We start from the raw sequence: 20,732 nt of genomic DNA, 5'->3' as shown, positions 1-20,732 counted from the left end.
GCTGGACCTTGTAGAGCCCAGCTGGCAAATAGAAGGCTGGGGCGGCCCGGAAGCAGGGGAGGGAACTGGAGGGTTCCCAGCAGTTGCATTTCTCAGTACCCCCTGAAGGAAGGAGGAGGTGGCATTCAGGAAACTCCTTAAAAAGAAAAGGAGGACTTGGGGCACCTTAGAGACTAACAAGGTGTCCCAAGTCCTGCTTTTCTTTTTGCGGATACAGACTAACACGGCTGCTACTCTGAAACCTGTCATCATGCAGGAAACTCCTTGCAAGCCCGCGACCCAGCATCAGGCTGTTTCTCCCTCTGGATTCCTGGGCTTTAGGAGGGAGAGGGTGTACCTGACGGAGGTGGGGGGTGTGTGTGTGTGAATTTCTGGGGTTGGGGTGGGGAGGGGGGCAGGAGGCAGAGAAACAGGAGCTGGGCTGTCATAGGGGTTTCTTTGTCTCTACTCCTGGAGGAAATTTTGTGTGTGTCTGTATTGTTACAAATACCTTTGCTGACAGTATTTTGAAATAAATTACCAAAAATAATTGAAACTGGTATGATTATATAGTGTTGTTTTGACAAATAACATTTGCAGAATTTTAAAATATTGTGCACATAATATTTTATTTTTTGGTTTAGAATTCCCCCAGGAGGAAGCATTGCATAGAAAGGGAGCTGGGTTGTACTGGGGTGTAAGGCCAGAAGGGACTATTACATCATCTGCTCTCACTTGCTGTACCCTAAGGAGCCAATCATCCAGTTTTATTCCACACAGTCTTTTTGGCTTGTTTGTCTGGTGGCCCGTACTGGGACAAAACCAGCAGGGTTGCCAACTTGCTGAGTGCAGAAAACCAAACACCCCTACCCTGCCCCTTCTCTGAGGCCCTGCTGGCACTTACTCCATCCCCCCTCCCTCCATCACTCGCTCTCACCCACCTTGCTCATTTTCACTGGGCTGGGGAAGGGGGTTGGGGTGTGGCAGCGGGTGAGGACTCCAGCTGGGGGTATGGGCTCTGGGATAGGGCCAGGGATGAGGGTTTGGGGTGCGGGAGGTGTCTCAGGGGTGGGGCAGGGGGATGCGGTGTGGGGGGGTGAGGGTTCTGGCTGGGGGTATGGGCTGTGGGGCTGGGATGAGGGATTTGGGGTTCAGGAGGGGGCTCAGCTGGGGGGTGGGGCTGAGGGGTTTGGAGTGCACGAGGGGGCTCTGGGCTGGGGCAAGGGGTTGGGGTACGGAAGTGGGTAAGGGTGATCCCTGGTTCCTGTGTTATGTGAAGGGATAAATAACACTTCCTTATTCATTTTCTCCACACCATTTATGATTTTATAGACCTCTATCATATTTCCCCATTAGTCGTCTCTCACCCAAGCTGAACGGTCCCAGTCTTCTCATATGAAAGCAGTTCCATGTCCCCTAATAATTTTTGTTGCCCTTCTCTACCTTTTCCAATTCTAATATGTGGTTTTTTGAGATGGAGCGACCAGAACTGCATGAAGTATTCAAGATGTGGCCAAACCAGGGATTTATACAGTGGCATTATGATATTTACTGTCTTCTTATCTATTCCTTTCCTAATGGTTCCTAACATTCTGTTAGCTTTTTTGACTGCAACTGCACATTGAGTGGATGTTTTCAGAGAACTATCCACAGTGACTTCAAGATCTCTTTCTTGAGTGGCAACATCTCACTTATATCCCATCATTTTGTATGTATAGTTTGGATTTTATTTGCCATTATGCATTACTTTGCATTTATCAACATTGAATTTCAGCTGCAATTTTCAGAGTAGCAGCCGTGTTAGTTTGTATCCGCAAAAAGAAAAGGAGTACTTGTGGCACCTTTAGAGACTAACAAATTTATTATTTATTATTTTATTATTTCATGCATAAGCTTTCTTGTTTTGTTGCCCGGTTCTCCAGTTTTGTGAGATCCCATTGTAACTCTTTGCAGTCTGCTTTGGACTTAACTATCTTGAGTAATTTTGTATCATTTGCAAACTTTGCCACCTCACTGTTTACCCATTTTCCCAGATCATTTATGAATATGTTGAACAGCACTGGTCCCAGTACAGATCTCTGGGGGAACCCTGTGTACCTCTTTCTATTCTGAAAACTTACCATTTATTTTTACCTTCTGTTTCCTGTCTTTTAACCAATGATTGATTCATGAGAGGACCTTCCTTCTTATCCCATTACTGCTTAGTTTGCTTAAGAGTCTTTGGTGAGGGACCTTGTCAAAGGCTTTCTGAAAGTCCAAGTACATTATATCCACTGAATCACCCTTGTCCACGTTTGTTGACCTCCTCAAAGAATTCTAAAATATTGGTGATGCATGATTTTCTTTTGCAAAAGCTGTGTTGACTCTTCCCAAACAAATCATGTTCATTTATGTGTCTGATAATTTCTGTTCTTTACTACACTTTAAGCCAGTTTGCCTGGTACTTACTGGCCTGAAATTGCCAGAATTGCCTCTTGAGCCTTTTTAAAAAATTGGTGTCACATTAGCTATCTTCAGTCATCTGGTATAGAAGCTGATTTAAATGATAGGTTACATACCACAGTTAGCAGTTCTTCAATTTCATATCTGAGGTCCTTCAGAACTCTTGGGTGAATAACATCTGGTCCTGGGAATTTATTACTGTTTAATGTATTCATTTGATCAAAACCTCCTCTAGTGACATCTTAATCTGGCAGAGTTCCTCAGATTTGTCACCTAAAAAGAATGGCTCAGGTGTGGGCACCTCCCTCACATCCTCTACAGTGAAGACCAATGCAAAAAATTCATTTAAATTCTCTGCAATGGCCTTGTCTTCCTTGAGTGCTTCTTTAGCACCTCAATCATCCAGTTGCCCACTGACTGTTTGGCAGGCTTCCTGCTTCTGATGTACTTCGTTTTTGAGTCTCTTGCTAGTAGCTCTTCAAATTCTTTTTTGGCCTGCCTAATTATACTTTTACACTTGACTTGCCAGAGTTTATGCTCCTTTTTATTTTCATCACTAGTATTTGACTTCCAATTTTTAAAGAATGCATTTTTGCCTCCAACCATCTCTTTTACTCTGTTTAGCTATGGTGATTTTTTTTTTTGTTCCTCTATTTTTTATAATATGGGATATACATTTAATTTGAGTCTCTATTATAGTGTTTTTAAAAAGTTTCCACGCAGGCATTTCACTCAGGGTCACAGGGCTGGTGGTGACACAATCCCTTACTGGTCTGGATTGAACCCCAAAACGTCACAGTGACATACCAGAGATGTTCCTTTCAGGAAGGAGGTAACTGATATATATCTCCCTGTTTGGCCAGTTGTGTATTTTATGACTCACACTGCATGCCTATTTGCATAGTGAGCCAGGTGAAAATTGAGAGATTGTAAAATCTAAAAAGAAGGGAAATCGACTGGAAGAAACAAAAAGCTGGGCTGGTATATCTTTGAGTACAAAGAAACACACTGAATCCTTCACCTTGGAGACAAACTGTCTCCTGAAAGAAGGGTCACAGCCAGCTTGATTGTAAAGCGCTGCAAGAATTTTGGGTGAGCAATACTTTACTAGACATGAGAGTTAATCTGGGCTCTAGAATGTGTGTTATAATTTTATTTTATATGTAGCCATTTGTTTCCAACATTCCTACTTACTACTACTTGAATCTCTTTGCTTTGTTAAACAAATTTATACTTGATTTCACTATAAACAAATCTAAGTGCTGTGAGTTAAGTGGAGCAGTGATCTGAGATTAAACTGGTAAACCGAGGTGTAGTATTTCTTTGGCAGCAGTGTATCAGTGAATACCGTGAGCGTCCAGTGGAACAGGGGTTGGATGCTCCAGGGCGAGCTTGAGGATTGAAGTGCGCCTGTCACTAATCTGAGAGTGACAGCAGGGCCTGTGAGGCCTAGAACAGAGTGCTTGTGTTGCCTGTGGCTGGTGGGGTTAGGGAGCTGACCCCCAGCAGTCACAGACAAGGTTTCTTCATGCTAAGGGCAGGTGATACTGAGGTGCCCCACAACTTTGGTCACCCACTTTACTGTTCCTTTAGTTGACTGTGGTCCCCATGCTGGATATGGGACCTGCAGTTACCTGTTTATGCAAAGGGGAAGGGGACACAGGATACACACTGGAGCCAAGATGATAGATGAGAGAGAGAGAGGGCAGAAGAACCTGGTTACTGACGTAAGTAACAAGATTTTTTGTTCTCTCATGGGAGGGAGGGAGGGTGGGTGGAGGAACTGCATATGCGGAGTTGTATATTTATTTGCAATGAGTGGCCCAGCAAATGGGTGGGAGAAGGAGGTAAATGAACTTAGCTTAAAAAGTGAGCCATGGCCCTTTGAATGCCCTGACTCTTTGTATATACCTCAGGTTACTGAGCCAGTCACCCAAAAGACCTTGTCCCATTATGTGTGCATAGTGACTTGGAAGCCTAAATCTTAAGCACTTTTGAAAATTTTACTATGTCAGAAGGATGTTCTATCCATCCTGTGTTCCATCCATAGTAGTAGCTTGCGAAAGGTATCAAAAGAATTGCTTATGGTAGAGACAGAAAATGTTTACATTAAGTTGCCTGCCCCTGGGGATGGACTAATGTAAAATCGTTTGCTAAAGTATATTTTCTATTGATGTGCCTAATCCAGTTTTAGCAGTCACTTCAATTAAAAAAAATGGAAAACTAAATATACTGTAAATGCCACACAAGGGCGAAGCACAGTTGAAAGTGTGTACAAGAGCAAACCTAGTACAAATAAATTACATTCTGAGACGAGAGAGATGTAGGGAGTTATCATCCAACATCAAAACATAATGCCCAGGCAAGTGGCTGTATACCATGTACAGCACTCTGAAGGCCAAGGCAAATGACTCAGATCCTGTGTATGTGCAAAGGTTAAATAGAAACAATAGAACAATATTTTTTCTCCTTGCGGTAAATCCCATAAACAAAGACTCAGGTTCCTGGGTTGTCAGGCTGAGCCTGGGTGAGGAATAGTGTAGCTCAAAACTGATAAACAAAAAAGTAAACTATTTTATGGACCCGATCAAGATGTTGGAGTATCTGGCGTGGGCCTCCTACTGCTTTGTATGGCACATAGTAAGTGTTCCTGCATGGGAAGAATACTTGCAATTTTTAGAATTCTCATTATCAAACAACAACATTATTATTTGTATTACAGTAGCACCTACGGGCCTCAAGCAAGGTTGAATTATGCAAGCCTCTGTAAATACAAATAGTAAGAGACAGTCTCTACCCCCAAACAGTTTACTATCTAAATAGACAAACGGTGGGAGAAAGAATCATCATCTCATTTTACAGTTAGGGAACTGAGGCACAGAGATATTAAGTGATTTACCCAAACCAATACAGGTAATCTGTTAGGGCTGGAAATTGAACCTAGATGTCCTGAGTCATCTTTCTACCCCCTTCAGTTTTATTACAGATGTAACCCTTCTGCCAGTCAGAGTTGGCAGCAACAAGGGCTGGGTTCAGTATACAACACAAAACCAGCTCGAGACCGCACCCAGTGACCAGGGACAATTACACACCACCCCCTGGGCACCTCTAAGAGGCAACACTTCCCATTTTGAAAGCACACAGTCTGAGTGTAACAAAGAAACTTTTAATAAAAGGAGGGAAGTTACCCAGCAAAAAACAGACAGAAGGAAGTACTTCTTCACACAAGGCATAGTCAACCTGTGGAACTCATAGCCAGGGGATGTTGTGAAGGCCAAAACCATTACTGGGTTGAGAAAAGAATTAGATAAGTTCATGGAAGATAGACACATCAGTTGTTATTAGCCAAGATGGTCAGGGATGCAACACCATTCTCTGGGTGTCCCTAAACCTCTGACTGCCAGAAGCTGGGACTGGATGACAGGGGATGGGTCACTTGATAATTGCCCCATTCTGTTCATTTCCTTTGAAGTACCTGGCATTTGCCACTGTAGGAAGACAGGATATTGGGCTAGATCAGAGGTTCTCAAACTGGGGGTCGGGATCCCTCGGGGGGTCGTGAGGTTATTACATCGGGGGTCATGAGCTGTTAGCCTCCACTCCAAACCTGCTTTGCCTCCAGCATTTATAATGGTGTTAAATATATTTTAAAAAGTGTTTTTAATTAATAAGGGGGGTTGCACTCAGAAGCTTGCTATGTGAAAGGGGCCACCAGTACAAAAGTTTGAGAATCAATGGGCTAGATGAACCATTGGTCTGACTCAATATGTCCGTTCTTATGTTCTTGTGACCCTAGGGCCTTAAATGCTCTGCTGTTGTGGCTCACAGCCCAGACACTAATAGCGAGCAGGCAAGTATGCAATTCCCTGAGTGGCTGTGTGCTGTGCAGCCCTAGTTCAGGTCTCTGACCCAAGCAGACTGCCTACAACACAACAGCCCCACCCTGGTTTGCTACTTGCAGGGTGTCCCCAACACACTCTCAGTCCCAAATTTCCCCCAAACCATCTGCCCTGAAGTGTTCAGCCCTCTCCTAGCACACTTGGAGTAATAATAAGGGTCACTGCCCCTTTAAAGAGACAAAAGCACACAGGAGGCCCATGCCAGATACTCCATCATCTTGGTCGGGTCCATAAAATAGTTTACTTTTTTGTTTACCAGTTTTGAGCTATACTATTCCTCACCCAGGCTCAGCCTGACAGCCCAGGAACTTGAGTCTTTGTCTATGGGATATATTTAGTTTTCCATTTTTTTAACTGACGTGACTGCTAAAACTGGATTAGGCACTTCAGTAGAAAATATACTTTAGCAAACAATTTTACATTAATCCATCCTCGGGGCAGACAACTTAATGTAAACATTTTCTGTCTCTACCATAAGCAATTCTTTTGATACCTTTAACTGGAGTCGACAATCACTTCAATTCAAACATAGGGACCGGGCTGGTTGAGATTATAAGTAAAACAAGTTTATTTAATCAAAAGTGAGAGGTTTTAAGTAAATTCAAGTACAAGGGATAAAGACAAAATGGTTAGAAGCAAACAAAAGTAAAAATACACTTTCTAATGGTAAAGATGTAACTTAACAAGCTACCGTCTTTATTCAAGGTAGATTACTTAACCAATCTTTCCGCTTTGCAACCACAGCTGACTTTCTCCCAGTCAGGATCTTCCCTGGAAGTACAAGGCTCTGGTTTCCCTTGTCTTCCTAGGTGAAAGATGCCAAAATGGCTCTGTTTCCCCTTATATTTCTCAGAGTTCATTGACTCTGTTTCAAGAGGCAGGATGACCTCATGCTGTTCTTCCCTTCCTGTGGACTTTCCATCTCCCTACTGATTTGTCTGTAAATTGGGCTTCCATTGTTTTGATTCCACAATATTACCTTCCCTCCTGTCTGGGAGAAAACCTGTTTCACCTTTTGTTTGGTCAGACTTTAAAGCATAATATCAGTAAGTATCCATAATTCCTTGTATAATGTTTATATATATATTATATATTTCACAACGATATTGATCATGTAATATGTCACAAGCTTTCAGAAAAGATGCTGCTTGATACACTTTTATAATACAGTAAAAGTGTATACAATCAGTTGATTCGATTGCTTATTATTTGAGGTTCAGACCCCCTCCCACACTCACTAGGTTGATGGTTTTGTTTACCTTTTATGTAAAGGTACCTGAATTGTCTCTGCCTGATGACCAGGCTGTTCAGACAAAAAAATACACATTTCATTGTATATGGGGACTGAGCTTATGCACTGCTTGCCAAACATGTTTTAAGAACATAATTTTAGCACATACCCATAACTTTTGGTGTACACACCACATATATACATTATGCAAGAATATTAATGATCAGTGTGTTATTAGTTTTCCAATGATATATTATATGCCATCTTTTGGGTATATATAACATCACAACAGAGTGTAAAGTGTAGCGAGTCTGTCAGTCCTGACAAGACTTGCTGACACACAGTAATGAACCATCAATGTGCCTCTTTGTTAGTCACCTCCTGTTGACCTGCCTTAACTCCAAAACCTTAAGAGCATAATTTTCCATATAGATCAATAACTTCTTAATTATGATCTGTACATATATTTTGCAGTGATTATGATAATCAGTGGGCTCTTGGCAGAGACCTGACATGCTATGCTTTGCTAAACTATTATGCAGATATCCAACCTAAGGGATACCTGTAAAATTCAATGCACCCTCTGTGCCTGCTGCCAGTTTGCACCAAGGGGTAGCTAGGTCACAGTGGGTACCTTTTATTCCTCAAAATTGTACTATGAAGAGTAGCACCAACTGGAGCTTCTCTCATCCCAGATCTGGCATGGGACAATGGGTGACTGACGGAGCATAGATGGGCAATGCAAATAGAATCAACTAATATTTTACCATGTTCTTGACTTCTTGTTGTCTTTTCATCTTGAGGAATAATGGGATGAGATTGCCGTAGTATTTATTGTGATACTAGCGTGATTTGACTATAACAATACAGAATCTGTGTAATTTGTGGCACAAATGTCTGCTGGAATCATTACAATGCTTACGCGTAAGAATAATGCATGACATGAAATAAATGTTTCAGGTATTTAGTTTTGAAATGATCCATCTATTGTTTTGACTATAATTAAACCAGCAGAATTTGAATTCTCACTGGCAACTGCATTTTCCAGTCTCAAGACATTTGTCACAAGTTACTGCATTGTGTAGTGACCCAGACCTACAACATTCTGCCAAATTATGTAAAGCAATTATATAACTCTTTCCTAGCTGCTCCTGCTCCTTGATGTTCTGATTAAATGTGGTTTTTGTAGCTCTTCAGTTCCTTCTTATCACAATGTAATCTTGTAGCCTGTTTCTAGTTGAAAGTCTGCCTTGTGTTTCCGTGTGTTCTAAAGTGGTGATAAAAAAAATCAGCTTTTCCCACTTTATCAGAGGAGTATTTTTAACTGATTTTCTTTTTTACTCAAAGGGGAAGTTATTCTGAAACTTTCAAATCAGTAGTTCCATATGGATCAGTTTTCTTGAGTAAAATGAAATTGTTCTAGAGAGGGAGTTCAAATAGCCACACTGCAATTTGCTCTCTGAAAAATCATATGTACCTGTGTATGTGAAGTGTGACAGTTTCAGTCTGCTACTTAAATTATCTTGATTTTTGTGTTTAGTTTGTTCCTGTTGCAAAGTATTTAGGCAGCTGGCAGTTCAGATACCACACACTATTATAGATTGCAAGAACCCCAAGAGCAGAACCTCAAGCTCAAGTAACTTATATTACAGAACCTGGTTTTCAGAAGTGCTCGTCACTTGCAGCTCCAGAGTGCTTAGCAGCAGTTCTGAAAATCTGATCCTACAAACACAAGTAATTTTACACACGGAAGTAGTCCCAACGAATTGAGACTATTCAGACATGTAACATTATTTATATGCATAACTGTTTAAAGGATTGGGGCCGAAGTGTATAAACTTGATTTTTGTCATTTCCTTGCATCTCATTGTGGTCATAGCTATTACTACACAAATCTCATACTATGGGAAGTAGTGCAAAGAGGCTGCCACTAATGTAGCCTGTTCAGTGAGAGTTTTTGTATTATGTGAGGAGCTAATTTTTGTAAAAAGGCTTAGGTCTACAAGACTCTGCAAAACCAATAATATAGTACTCTAACAATTATGTTTTCAAAGGTGTTGAATTCTACTCAATTACCACAGAAGCCAATATTTATAATAGGCATTCTATTGATTTACAAAGAAATACAATATTCATACTAATAGAGACTTGAGCATCTGAACTAGTAGCAACAGAGGGATATTCATACATCTAATTTACTTGAATCATCAGTGCTATCAGGTAATAGTAGTCTGACTATAATAACTACTTTAAAATATATTAAAGTTTTAACCCTGTGGCATAAGCAACCTATATTTTCAGAGTATTGCAAAAATGCTTTTAAAGAGCTTGAATTCATAAAGGCTGCATAATACTGTCAATGCAGAGACTTCCACATATGTTTTATTGATGTTAATAAGATGCCAGCCATATTCTGATGAGAATGTACTAATGAATTAAGAATAGAGTTTGGATACGCAGGAAAGATTTGCAAAGGTACAGATGGGAATTAGGGCCCAGGTCCTCAAAGGTATATTGGCTCCTAATTTCCATTGAAATCAATGGAAGTTAGGATCTTAAATACCTTCAAGATCTGGATCTAGGTGCCCAAATATCAAAGGGAGTTGTGTGCCTAATTTCCTTAGAAAATCTCCCCCTTATTTTTTTCTCACTATACCAAATAAGAATCTAAAAATATAATCGTGGCTTTCAAAAATCTTGTGGCCTAGCGAAGAAATGTTTCAACAGCACTGTTCTCTGCTAATGTCTCATTTACTGATGGAAATGTCAGATTACCCATCCATAAATCTGGTAATCTAATCAAGGCTATCCCAAAAAAACTAGTCAAGCAAATAAAATACACATTTTGTGCTAGTTAGACTAATACTGCTCAACTCATGGCTCTTGAGCCAGATGCAGCCTTTCATAGCAAAGAAAACAGCTGTAGTCTTGGACTTGAATAAAGCATCACACCACAGCCTAGTTCACTATAACAGGAAGTATACTAGAGAAAAAAAATCTTAAAATGTACATTACTAGAATAAAATTAAATGTTCTAAGTGCCACCTAATGATTTAAAATGCTGAAGGTGAACACACAAATCTGATAAATACATTTAATGTATCAATCTACAGTTCTCCACTTGAGGTAAAAATCATTTAGTCTTGATGGGTGCTTTCCTGTAACTTGGGTGACAAAAAAGAGGTGTCCTTATTCTTTGCTCTGCTAAAGCAAGCATGATAAACTAAAGTAAATAATTTATATTAAAATTGTATTTGCATTCACTATCACATGAAGTTATTTTAATGGCTCATGTTTCTCAACAGTCAACTTGTACGAAGATCTTGTTATACTCTTGTTAATGTGGACCAGATTCTGATTACCTTGCACACATGGAGTAGCATCTTACTCTACAAGTAGTCCCATTGCACAACTTGTGCAATAATATGCTATCAGAATTTGACCATACATGAATTTAAAAAATCAAGTTACATTAAATTGTCTGACAATCATGAAATAAATGGGACTTGTGTGATAAGCATGTTGAGTCCATTAAAGTATGGTGAAAACATACACCTCATTCCGTTCCTATTTTTGACAAAAATACCCTATCAACAGATCTTTTAAAAATATTCTTCCTCAGTGAAACAGTTTATAGTGTGTTCCTACTAAGAAAACAATTGCATACGCTGCTGCACTTTTCCCTAAAGACTCATTCAGGGATTTGGTCACATAAATTGCAAATAGGGAGGCACTAGGTTCCACTACATCTACAGCAGGTGAATACTTATTACTTACATTTGTTGCCAATGTAATATAACTTGCTGCAGTGTTTGTTGATTTTTCAGACCTATACTAACATAACAGCAAGTCCCTTAGGACTTCATTAAAATTATGATAAAGCAAATTGGGAGTAGGAGATGTCCCAAATTTTTTCAGAGGTGGGACAGTTCAATTCTCTGTATGATTGATCAGCGTGGATCTACAAGAATCATGTTTTAAAAGTTATGCAATGCACAGTCCAGGAACACTGGAAAATATGCCCATCCCTAGAGGAAAGAAAGAGAGGACACGATGGTACTAAGCACTTGTCTACAGTTACAGCATTGCGGCTGCCCCGCTGTAGCACTTCGTGAAGACGCTACCTATGCCAACAGGAGAGCTTCTCCCATTGGCATAGGTACTCCATTTCCTCAGGAGGCAGTAGCTATGTTGATAACAGAAGTCTTCCCGTCAACATAGCACTATCTACACTGGAAGTTAGGTTAGTATAAATGCATTACTCAGGGGTGTAGATTTTCCACGTACCATAACATAGTTATACTGACATGTTTGTAGTGTCCAGGCCAATGTAGCTTGATTAGGAGCTGTATTCAGGCCTTTCTTATGATATAGTGACTAATTCTAGCTGATGTAGTATAGTTTACTCCTAGTAGCAGGGCAGAATGACATACTGTTATTTTCAGTGAGACAGTTTAATGTAGGATGTATGCAATTTTCAAATTATGATTTTACAGTTAGCATTTCCCCAGTTTGAGCTTCTTAGCGTGAAAGGGGATTTGTGTCATACTTAAAGTACATAATGCAAAGTAGTTACCATGATCCAGGATGCTGCAGTAGCATATCCTATGTTGAGAGTGAAGTTTATAAACAACTGTCACCCAATTGTTGATAACTCCAATTGGTCAATTACCAGTTTCCATTTTCTTTCAAAACAAACTTTCCATAAAGATAATAGTTTTGTATGTTACACTTTAATCCTTAAATATTAGGTCATATGTCCCAGCATAAATGAGATTGAGCATAGGTTTAATCCAGATAAAATCAGGTGTATGACCATGCAGAGAAAGCACCCAGAACAAGTGAGTTGCAGTAAAACAGCATCAGTTGGAAGAAAGGCACTAATTGTAAATCAGACTAGTTACTGAGAATCTTTTGAAAGCCTGGGCTGCAAATAGCAGCTTTTTTCCCCTTTGTGCAGCGTGACTGTTGTCACTTATGCATTAGTTTACTGTGCTCTAGTCCATTCAGGTACTGTAGGCCAGAAATTCAGCACCCTGTAACACCAGTGCTGTCTCAGCTGTCTGATGTTTTCTGGCTGACATTAAAAGTGCAAGCATTTATCTTTAAAGGTCTAAGTAGGTCAAAGTCATGAGACCATTCCTTTCCTTCTGTACATGGAATCAATACAGACACTAGTGCTTTATCTGTAAAACAGAAAGTTGTAAGGTGTTCTTTGAGGGACTCTCAACTCCTAATTCTTTCTTCCCCACTTAGTCCATATTTGTGGACGTTCCAGACATACTGGAAGACTTTTCTCCCCACAGGAGACAGCTGAAGGAAGAGACAGAAGGAATGTATGGGGTGGGAATAACTTTTGATTATATAAGTGGTGAGAAGCAGATGTGAGTGGCCGAGTATGTTTTAAATATTGAAAGTGTAGATATATTTTAGAACAAAAGAAATGGAACATTGGAAAGGTTCAATATTCAAGCAACAAGAAGTAGGCAAGGCTGTTAACTCCAGGGATGAAGGTCTGTTGAAAAGTATTATAAATTTTTGTAAGTTTTTATTGATGTGCACAATAAATGTTGACACTAAGGGCATATCTTCACTAGGAACGTGGCTGTGTAGTCATGGCACCAACAAGGGGCACTCCCAGCGCTGGTGCACTTTACAGCACTGAAACTTGCAGCGCTATAAAGTGGCAGTGTAGACAAAACCTAATAGTCATTAACCAAGTGCACAACAAAGCAGGATTAAAATCCCTTAGTTAAAGCTGCTTTGAGCTTTTCAGTCTATGAACTACACATGCCTCTATATTCATACTTATACAGCTTTCACATTAAGAAAAATGAAGATGCAAAACTGTTACAGAACTACAGCAACAAGCCTCTCAGTTGGAGTTTAAAACTTCTTCCCTCCCGTGGCTGTCCATGCAGTAGTAAGCGTTCTAAGCAGCATTTCCTTCAAAACTAGGTCTTGCAAATTAGAGTCAAAGAGCTTTCCAATAAGAATTTTATTGTAACACAGAGCAAACAGAATGTTCTTGCACTTAGAAGAATGTATTTGGTCTCTTGGTGGTGAAACGTGGTTTGTGCTGACGACGCAGAACTCTGTGTGGCAGAGGGAACTTGATTTTCGAATCCTGTAAGGGAGAAAGTGTTAGTTTTCATTTATATCGATCTTGCAATTATCTCAGGTCATACACACACTATGAAAAATAAGTCACAATAAGTGAATTAGAAAGTTCAACTTCTAACCTTCATTTCTAATCTGTATTAGAGATCAGAGCAACAAGTATTTCCATGGATCAGGGTTACTAGAAGCTAGAAACAACTGAAGGCTCCTGTTTCTAAGCTCTTTGGGGAAGGGACTGTCTTTTTATTCTGTGTTTTTACAGCACCTCACACAATGAGGTCCTGGGTAATACAAATATAAGACATAACTACTAACACCTTTCTATACAGAGCTGACTTTTCTGCAAGTTAAGATAACTATATTGAAATAAGCCTGTTTCAGCGTAGCTATAAGACTAGATGTACTTTTTGTATTTAAAAACAGCTCACTCACAGCATGTGAGTACTGAAAGAAAAACTGATTTTGATCAGTAGTTTCACTCAACTAGTTCTAGCACTAAAGGACCCATGATTCCAAGTTACTACAGCATACATGCAAGTTTGACTCAATTCATCTCTGCTGTATAAAATAATTGTTGGACTGCAATGCAACACTCTGTATTTTTAATCGGCATAGTACATCCTGTAAACTTAGTGCAAACTTCTACGTAAGACAGATTTTTGTCTCATCTTGTGTGTTACAATGAGCACCACCAACCACTGTTTTACTTTGTTTCACTTACATGGAACTGCTTGACTGCAGGTCTACGGCACTTGCTAGCAGCAATCTCCTCAACCTTCATGATCTGAATAGAGTGAGCACGAGCACGATGGCGGGCACCCATATCACGGTCTGTAACATCAGGGTGATGTTAACATTATCTCATTTACTTTAAACAACACAATTCACAATATATTTTTTTTATTTTTTCATCTCCACTGTGCGGTTTGAAATTGCTTACATGTAGCATGTTTTCTTAAACAGAGGTCCTTACTATGAAATTCATTATTCTTGCATATTATATTTAACAGCTGACTTGCATAGTATAATTGAAACTGCAGCTTGGTAATACATTTTTTCCTATACTTTCCCTACAGTTATTCTAGTCAGGAAGATTATTAACAGAGGAGCAACAGTCTCTACTGAAGCTTTTCATTAGAGGTCAGAGGTGCTGACACCTCCGCCATACACCAGAATTCTTCAAAAAAGGTACGATTCTGCATGTGTAGTCCACATTTTTTGGGCAAGAAGTTAGTGAATCAGGAGCTATACTTAAAGTTATGGAATACTGGACAATGTAAGTTGGGTACAATAACTATTTCCATAGTTTCAAATGGCTGAGTTATTCTTTAAGTATAACAACCCCAAGTTTCTAGCTTTTTTAAAAAAGTCACTAACTTTAGCACTGTTCAAAGTCCTCAATTAATACAAGAAATATGCAAGGGATTGATAGACCTGAAGGTTCACATTTGAAATAGATTCTCAAAGAAATCTGAAGCCATCTTTATACCTCAAAGCAACGGCTCCAATTTTTGGTGCTCATCATGTATAAACCACATACACAACATTAAGTACAGTTTAACCTTTTTGTTCAGTAATTCTGTGGATACCAGGATCTCAAGTGCTAATTACCAGTTTCAAAAGATATTGCTATCTCACAATATTATTGTGCCTACTACAATGCTCTCAAAGGCAAAAACACACATTTCCATATAAATCCTCAGCTTTCACGAGTTTACAACTCAGATGTAAGATGGGCATTCAAGGAATTCTGACCAAGCTCTCAACTTGCTTGAACCAGATTAGATATCTAAAATACTCATAGAATAGTAAACTGCTGCGTTTAAAACATAATTTGATAAAATGAGTTATTTAACAGAGAATATGCAGAAAGTTATGTTGGACCTTCAGTTTCACTTTCAAAAGCACGTCAGCTCTGGAAAGGCGACAAGGTACATATGATATTTGCACACATGACAAGAACACTATTACTAAAAATAATATTCTTTGGGTTTGTGTGTGCAAAGTGTTTTAAACACAAATTAAAATGCACTAGTAATGTTATATTTAGAATGAAAAAAAATCACCCACTATAGTAACTGCACATGGAATCTGAGGTAGCCCCAGATATCTCAACACAACAGATCATTAGTCTATCAGATTTAGTAATTTTATTAAGATGATGTTGAAGTAAAAAGAAAACGGTACAGAGTTTAAGCATAGAAGTGTCTGGATATCAGGGAATAAGGTACAGATTATCAAGGGGTGCGAAATTCGGTTTAGGAACGGGTGGTGTAAGGAATACATAATATGCAGTCTCCGATTGGGGGTAAAAGTTTAACGGGTCAAACAAAGTACAGACATTGAGATATGGGGGGTATGTTGTTCATATAATGGCTACGTTCATGTGTGGAGTATAATGAGTGGATACGATGATGAGGATGGATTTACCCTCATTTGGTGGGATTTAAATGTTAAACTGAGTTTATGGTTCCAGTTCATATGGTCCAATGGAAAAAAAGTCTCTCAGTCCTTTTCCCACAGTTGATGCACGATGTCGTACCGGCTCACACTTAAGGTCTACTTGTGACCCTTTGTAAACAGAGGCTATGAGGTCTTTTTGGCCAACACACCAATTATCTTCTATACAAAAGATTTCAGGCAATTCAGTTCCCGCAAAAATTCACTCGGTTACAAAACACAAAGGTATTTTCCACATGGCATGGATGATAAAGTCTTAATATGCTCCATATGGCCAAATGAAATATATCTGAATTTCCTCACTTTGGTGCTTGTAAGATTTCAACAAGAACATTAAAAAGTCCAAAATACTATTAAGTGTTGTGCAAAAAAAGAAGGGTGAGCCTTAGTGATTCTTCCAAAAGTATTTTCCGAGGAACCAATAATTTTTATTTTTAACAATTTTTGAGCACTCAAGTATGATGCAAGAAATAACCTGAACTGGAAGAGCATCAAACTAGAACTTTACACAACTGTATAACCAAAACAGCTTCTTTAATTTTACTAAAAATTAAAAAAAAAATTTTTTTTGCAGAAGCTAAGCATAAACAGTTTCAGAAGGGTATGTTCAAAAGAGGTTTAAAAGAATAAGAAATACTGGTTGGGGGAAAGTCTCCAGCAATCACTACTAGTCGGGTGTTCAAATAGTTCCATTTTAATTTGCTTTTCAAAGAATCTAGTTGTACTGTTATTTGAATGCAGTCACCACCTTCACCAAGGTTTTCCTATATATCTCTCTATTTCAATTTCTCAAATGCTGCATGAGATCTTACACATACCACTGTTAACAAATATTTACTTACAGCACTGTGTAACAGCACCAGCAGTTGTCAAGTCCCTGTATTCCCTGTACATGTTGTGGGTTCCACTACGAGAATCATAGCGTAGCCAGATACCAAAGTTTTTCACCCGCAAAGGGGACTTTTCAAATACCTGAGGTTATAAAAGTGAAGAAAGAACCAGAGATAAAAACATTACCTCACTGATGCACTGTGTATTGAATAATAAAACAGCAGCTTGGGAGAACACCACATTAAACTTCTAGTTGAAGCATACTGCAGAATTCTATCATCTTGGGAGTTTTTTGTTTTTACACACACACACACACAATCAATCTTTTTTTTTTTTTTGGTCATCAATCATGGTAAAGGGTAGTTGAGAAGATTTTTCTACCCAGGTAAGTAAGCAGCTTTCCAAAGGGAGGAGGACAGATTTTTCAGAAACTCAGAGTGATTTAGGAGTACAAGTCCCTGTTACTTTCAGCATGACTTGTGCTCCCTAGTCACTTTTGAAAACTATGCTTCAATTATCAGGTTAGCCCCAAAACTTAGATTTTATTTAAAAAAAAAATCAGATTAAATCTAATTGTTTGTTACTTTTTAAAATTCCAATTGAGGGAAGAGGAGTAAGAGTGAGTGTGCCAATGATGAAAATATGTTTTACAAAAAGAAAATTTCATTTTAATATCATGGACTTTGCAACAGGGATGGTATAGAATTACAAAACAGATTAGAATTAGAAGGTTTAGACGAATCTCAAGTGACATATACCAAAGTAAACTAGGGAACGGTTTTACAATTATGTTGTTGACCACTTAAAAATTAAACCAGTCTTGAAAACAGACCTTAGAGCAAGTATTTTCTAAGCAGGAAATAAAATATTAGTTCTCTATTTCTGTATTTTTTGGAGGTGGGGTAGGGACCAGTAGTAGCGTAGATTATGTCTAAGGATTATCTGTCATGATTTTGCAAGGCTGATCTAATGCATTTAGTTTTAAAATATTCATGGTTCCTAATTATTGTGGAAAGGAGAAGTTTGATTTTCAGGTACACAAAATGTGACAGGTGAAAAGTTTAATTTCACTGTCAGTGACATGATGAGCTCTTTTATAAATAATTCAATTCCAATATATAAAAACATCTAAAATCCCAGAAATTTCCAAGACTATGTATTTTTTTTTTTCTTTTTAAGACCATACCTGTCCACAGTACACAATTTCTCCAGAAGACTTCTTCATCTTCTTCAGCTGAGACACAAAGTACCAGAAACGGGACTTGGCAACAACATGATTAGGAGCAAAGATACGCATCCGATAGAGGGGTGGTGTCGGACATTTAGGAGTAGGAAGGCATCGCCCAACAACTTTGTACTCCCTCAGCTACAAACGAGAGAGAGAGAGAGAGAATGAAAAAACCCTCCAATGTTCAGAAGCAAAAGCAAGACAGTTTTAGCCCTACAGCGAGGCGCGAGATCACATAAGCAGTGATGTAGGAAGCCCACAGCTACTGCATACAGCAATGCTGAGAGAAGCAGCTTACAGCTGAGAGTCCCACGGACAATAAACACTATGGTCGAGTCCAGCTCTCCTACAGGTTCTCGCCAGGCCCTTCGCTTCCAGGAGCGCTTCGGCTCCTCTTATTCCCCGCGGAGAGCATCACTCAGGAAGAGCAACGGCCTTCGGGCTTTGCGCGCTGTACAATGGGGTGAGAGCCTCTTGCGGCACTTGCTCTAACCAGAAAGCCGCGATTATGGGGCCTCGAGACCCGGCTGCCTAGGTCCTGGCCCGGCCAGGCCGTGCGCTCCCGCCAGACCTCAGAGCATGGCCGCGGTCTGCGGGACCTGAAGGGCGAGCGTCTGGGGCACACGCGGCCTGCGCAGAGACGAACCCAGGCCCGCCTCTCGTAACCCGGCGCCTGAGGCCGGCCCCAACGAAGGGGTCGCCTGCTGGCTGCGGCGCCGCTCTGCGCGGCCTCCCCAGCCTCACGTTCTTGGCGGCCGCCATGTTGGCCGCTCGCTCCCTGAGAAAAAGATGCGGCGAACCGGACGGGCAGGACCCGCCAGAACGGCCCGAGTACCAGTGACGAGCCTTCCCCACCCCCAAAGCCGGGCCGATGCCGCCCAGCCGCAACCCGCTAGGCCCGGCGCGCCACGCTTACGGTGCCCGACGCCTTCATAGTGCTGCCTCGCTCGCTGCCACCCAGAAAAGGAAGGGACGCCTGCGCTCCAGCCTCACGTCACCCCCTCCGCAGGAAGGGACGCCCGCTTAATCATGCTAAACGCCTATTGGTTGCACGAAAGACTCCTACTGGACGTAGCATCAGTCAATCAAAGCTCAGACAAGCTTCTATTGGCGTCTTTGGCCTTCCGTTGGCCTCCCTGGGCTTCCCTGCTGGTGGCTGGAGCAATCCCTCTCTTGGGCTGCTGCGGGGGGCATTGCCAGCCTACCCTGGGCCTCCACAGGGAGAAGCAAGTACACCACCACCTATGGGTCCCTGCTGCCAGGCTGGTTGACTGCTGCTGGCAGCTGCTGCTGTTGCTGCGTGGGAGCCGTTAGCTAACTGTTGTAAAGCGCTTTGGATAAGAGCGCTTGATTAAAAAAAAATGTAAAAAAACATTGGGGTGCAAGTTCTGGCCAGGACCTAGGGTGAGGGAGGGGGCTCAGGGTTGAGGCAGGAGGTTGGGATGTGAAGTTCTTACCTGGGGCAGTTCCTGTTTGGTGTGAGGGGTGCAGGAGGGAATGGCCGGGGGGGTGTGCAGGAGCTCCCGCTTGGTGCTCAGGGTGGAGGTGTGTGTGTGGGGGGGGGTTGCAGGAGTTAGGGAATGGGGGGGCTGGGTAGGTGTGGGGGTGCAGGAGTCAGGGCTGGGGGTATATGGTGGGGTGCAGGAGTCAGGGTGGGCAGAGGCCTGGGGGTGTGGGCTGGGGTCATGGAGGCAGTGGTGAGCTGGAGCTGGTTCGCACCAGTTTGCTGGAACCAGTTGTTAAATTTAGAAGCGCGGGACAAACGGTTCTAAAAGGGCTAATAAATTTAACAACCTGCCAAAAGTGGCACCTTAGGCGCCGACTCCGTGGGTGCTCCAGGGCTGGAGCACCCATGGGGAAAATTTGGTGGGTGCAGAGCACCCACCAGCAGCTCCCCGCCCGGCCCCAGCTCACCTCCACTCCACCTCTGCCTCCTCCCCTGAGTGTGCCACCCTGCTCTGCTTCTCTCCCCCACCCCCCAATTTCCTGCGAATCAGCTGTTCGCGCGGGAAGCCTGGGAGGGCTGAGAAGCAAGGGGTGGTTTCGGGCTCAGGCCCAAGGAGGCGGAGCGGAGGTGAGCTGGGGTGGGTGGGGCAAGAGGAGGGCTGCCCATGACGCAGCAGGTAACCCGGGGGACGTGCAGGGGAACTGCTCCCTGCCCCAGCTCGCCTCCACCTCCCTGGGCCTGAGTGCGAAGCCGCCGCTTGCTTCTCAGCTCTCCCAGGCTTCCCGCGCAAACAGCTGATTCGCGGGAGGTGGGGGGCGAAGAAGCAGAGCGGGGCGGTGCATTCAGGGGAGGTGGTGGAGTGGAGGTGAGCTGGGGCTGGGCGCGGGGTGGGGAGCTGCCAGTGGGGGCTCTGCACTTACCAAATTCTCCCCATGGGTGCTCCAGCCCCGGAGCATCCACGGAGTTGGTGCCTAAGGCACCACTTTTGATGTGATCAGTGGGGGAGTGGCTGCTCCCCCCCGAGCTATGCTACCCTGCCCCTAGGAGCCAGAGGGACCTGCCAGATGCTTCCTGGGAGCTGCCCCAGGTCAGCAC

At 41.7% G+C, this 20,732-nt stretch overlaps 1 protein-coding gene and 1 non-coding gene across 2 annotated transcripts; both read right to left on the bottom strand.

Annotated features, from left to right (window-relative positions):
* Positions 1–13,531: 13,531 nt before the first annotated feature.
* Positions 13,532–19,221, bottom strand: RPL18A (ribosomal protein L18a). The gene is made up of 5 exons (XM_074942131.1): positions 19,107–19,221; positions 18,149–18,328; positions 16,974–17,103; positions 14,393–14,502; positions 13,532–13,678 (listed from the first exon to the last, which is right to left on the bottom strand). Exons 1-5 carry the CDS (start codon positions 19,122–19,124, stop codon positions 13,586–13,588), a joined length of 531 nt encoding a protein of 176 aa, XP_074798232.1. The 5' UTR covers positions 19,125–19,221; the 3' UTR covers positions 13,532–13,585.
* On the bottom strand, positions 15,545–15,676 carry LOC141981082 (small nucleolar RNA SNORA68). Its single transcript, XR_012637640.1, has one exon. It is a non-coding gene; the product is annotated as a small nucleolar RNA SNORA68 (small nucleolar RNA).
* Positions 19,222–20,732: the final 1,511 nt, after the last annotated feature.

This window comes from Natator depressus, chromosome 1 (assembly GCF_965152275.1).
Source record: "Natator depressus isolate rNatDep1 chromosome 1, rNatDep2.hap1, whole genome shotgun sequence".
Lineage (NCBI taxonomy): Eukaryota > Metazoa > Chordata > Testudines > Cheloniidae > Natator > Natator depressus.
This window is presented reverse-complemented; position numbering and strand designations above follow the sequence as displayed.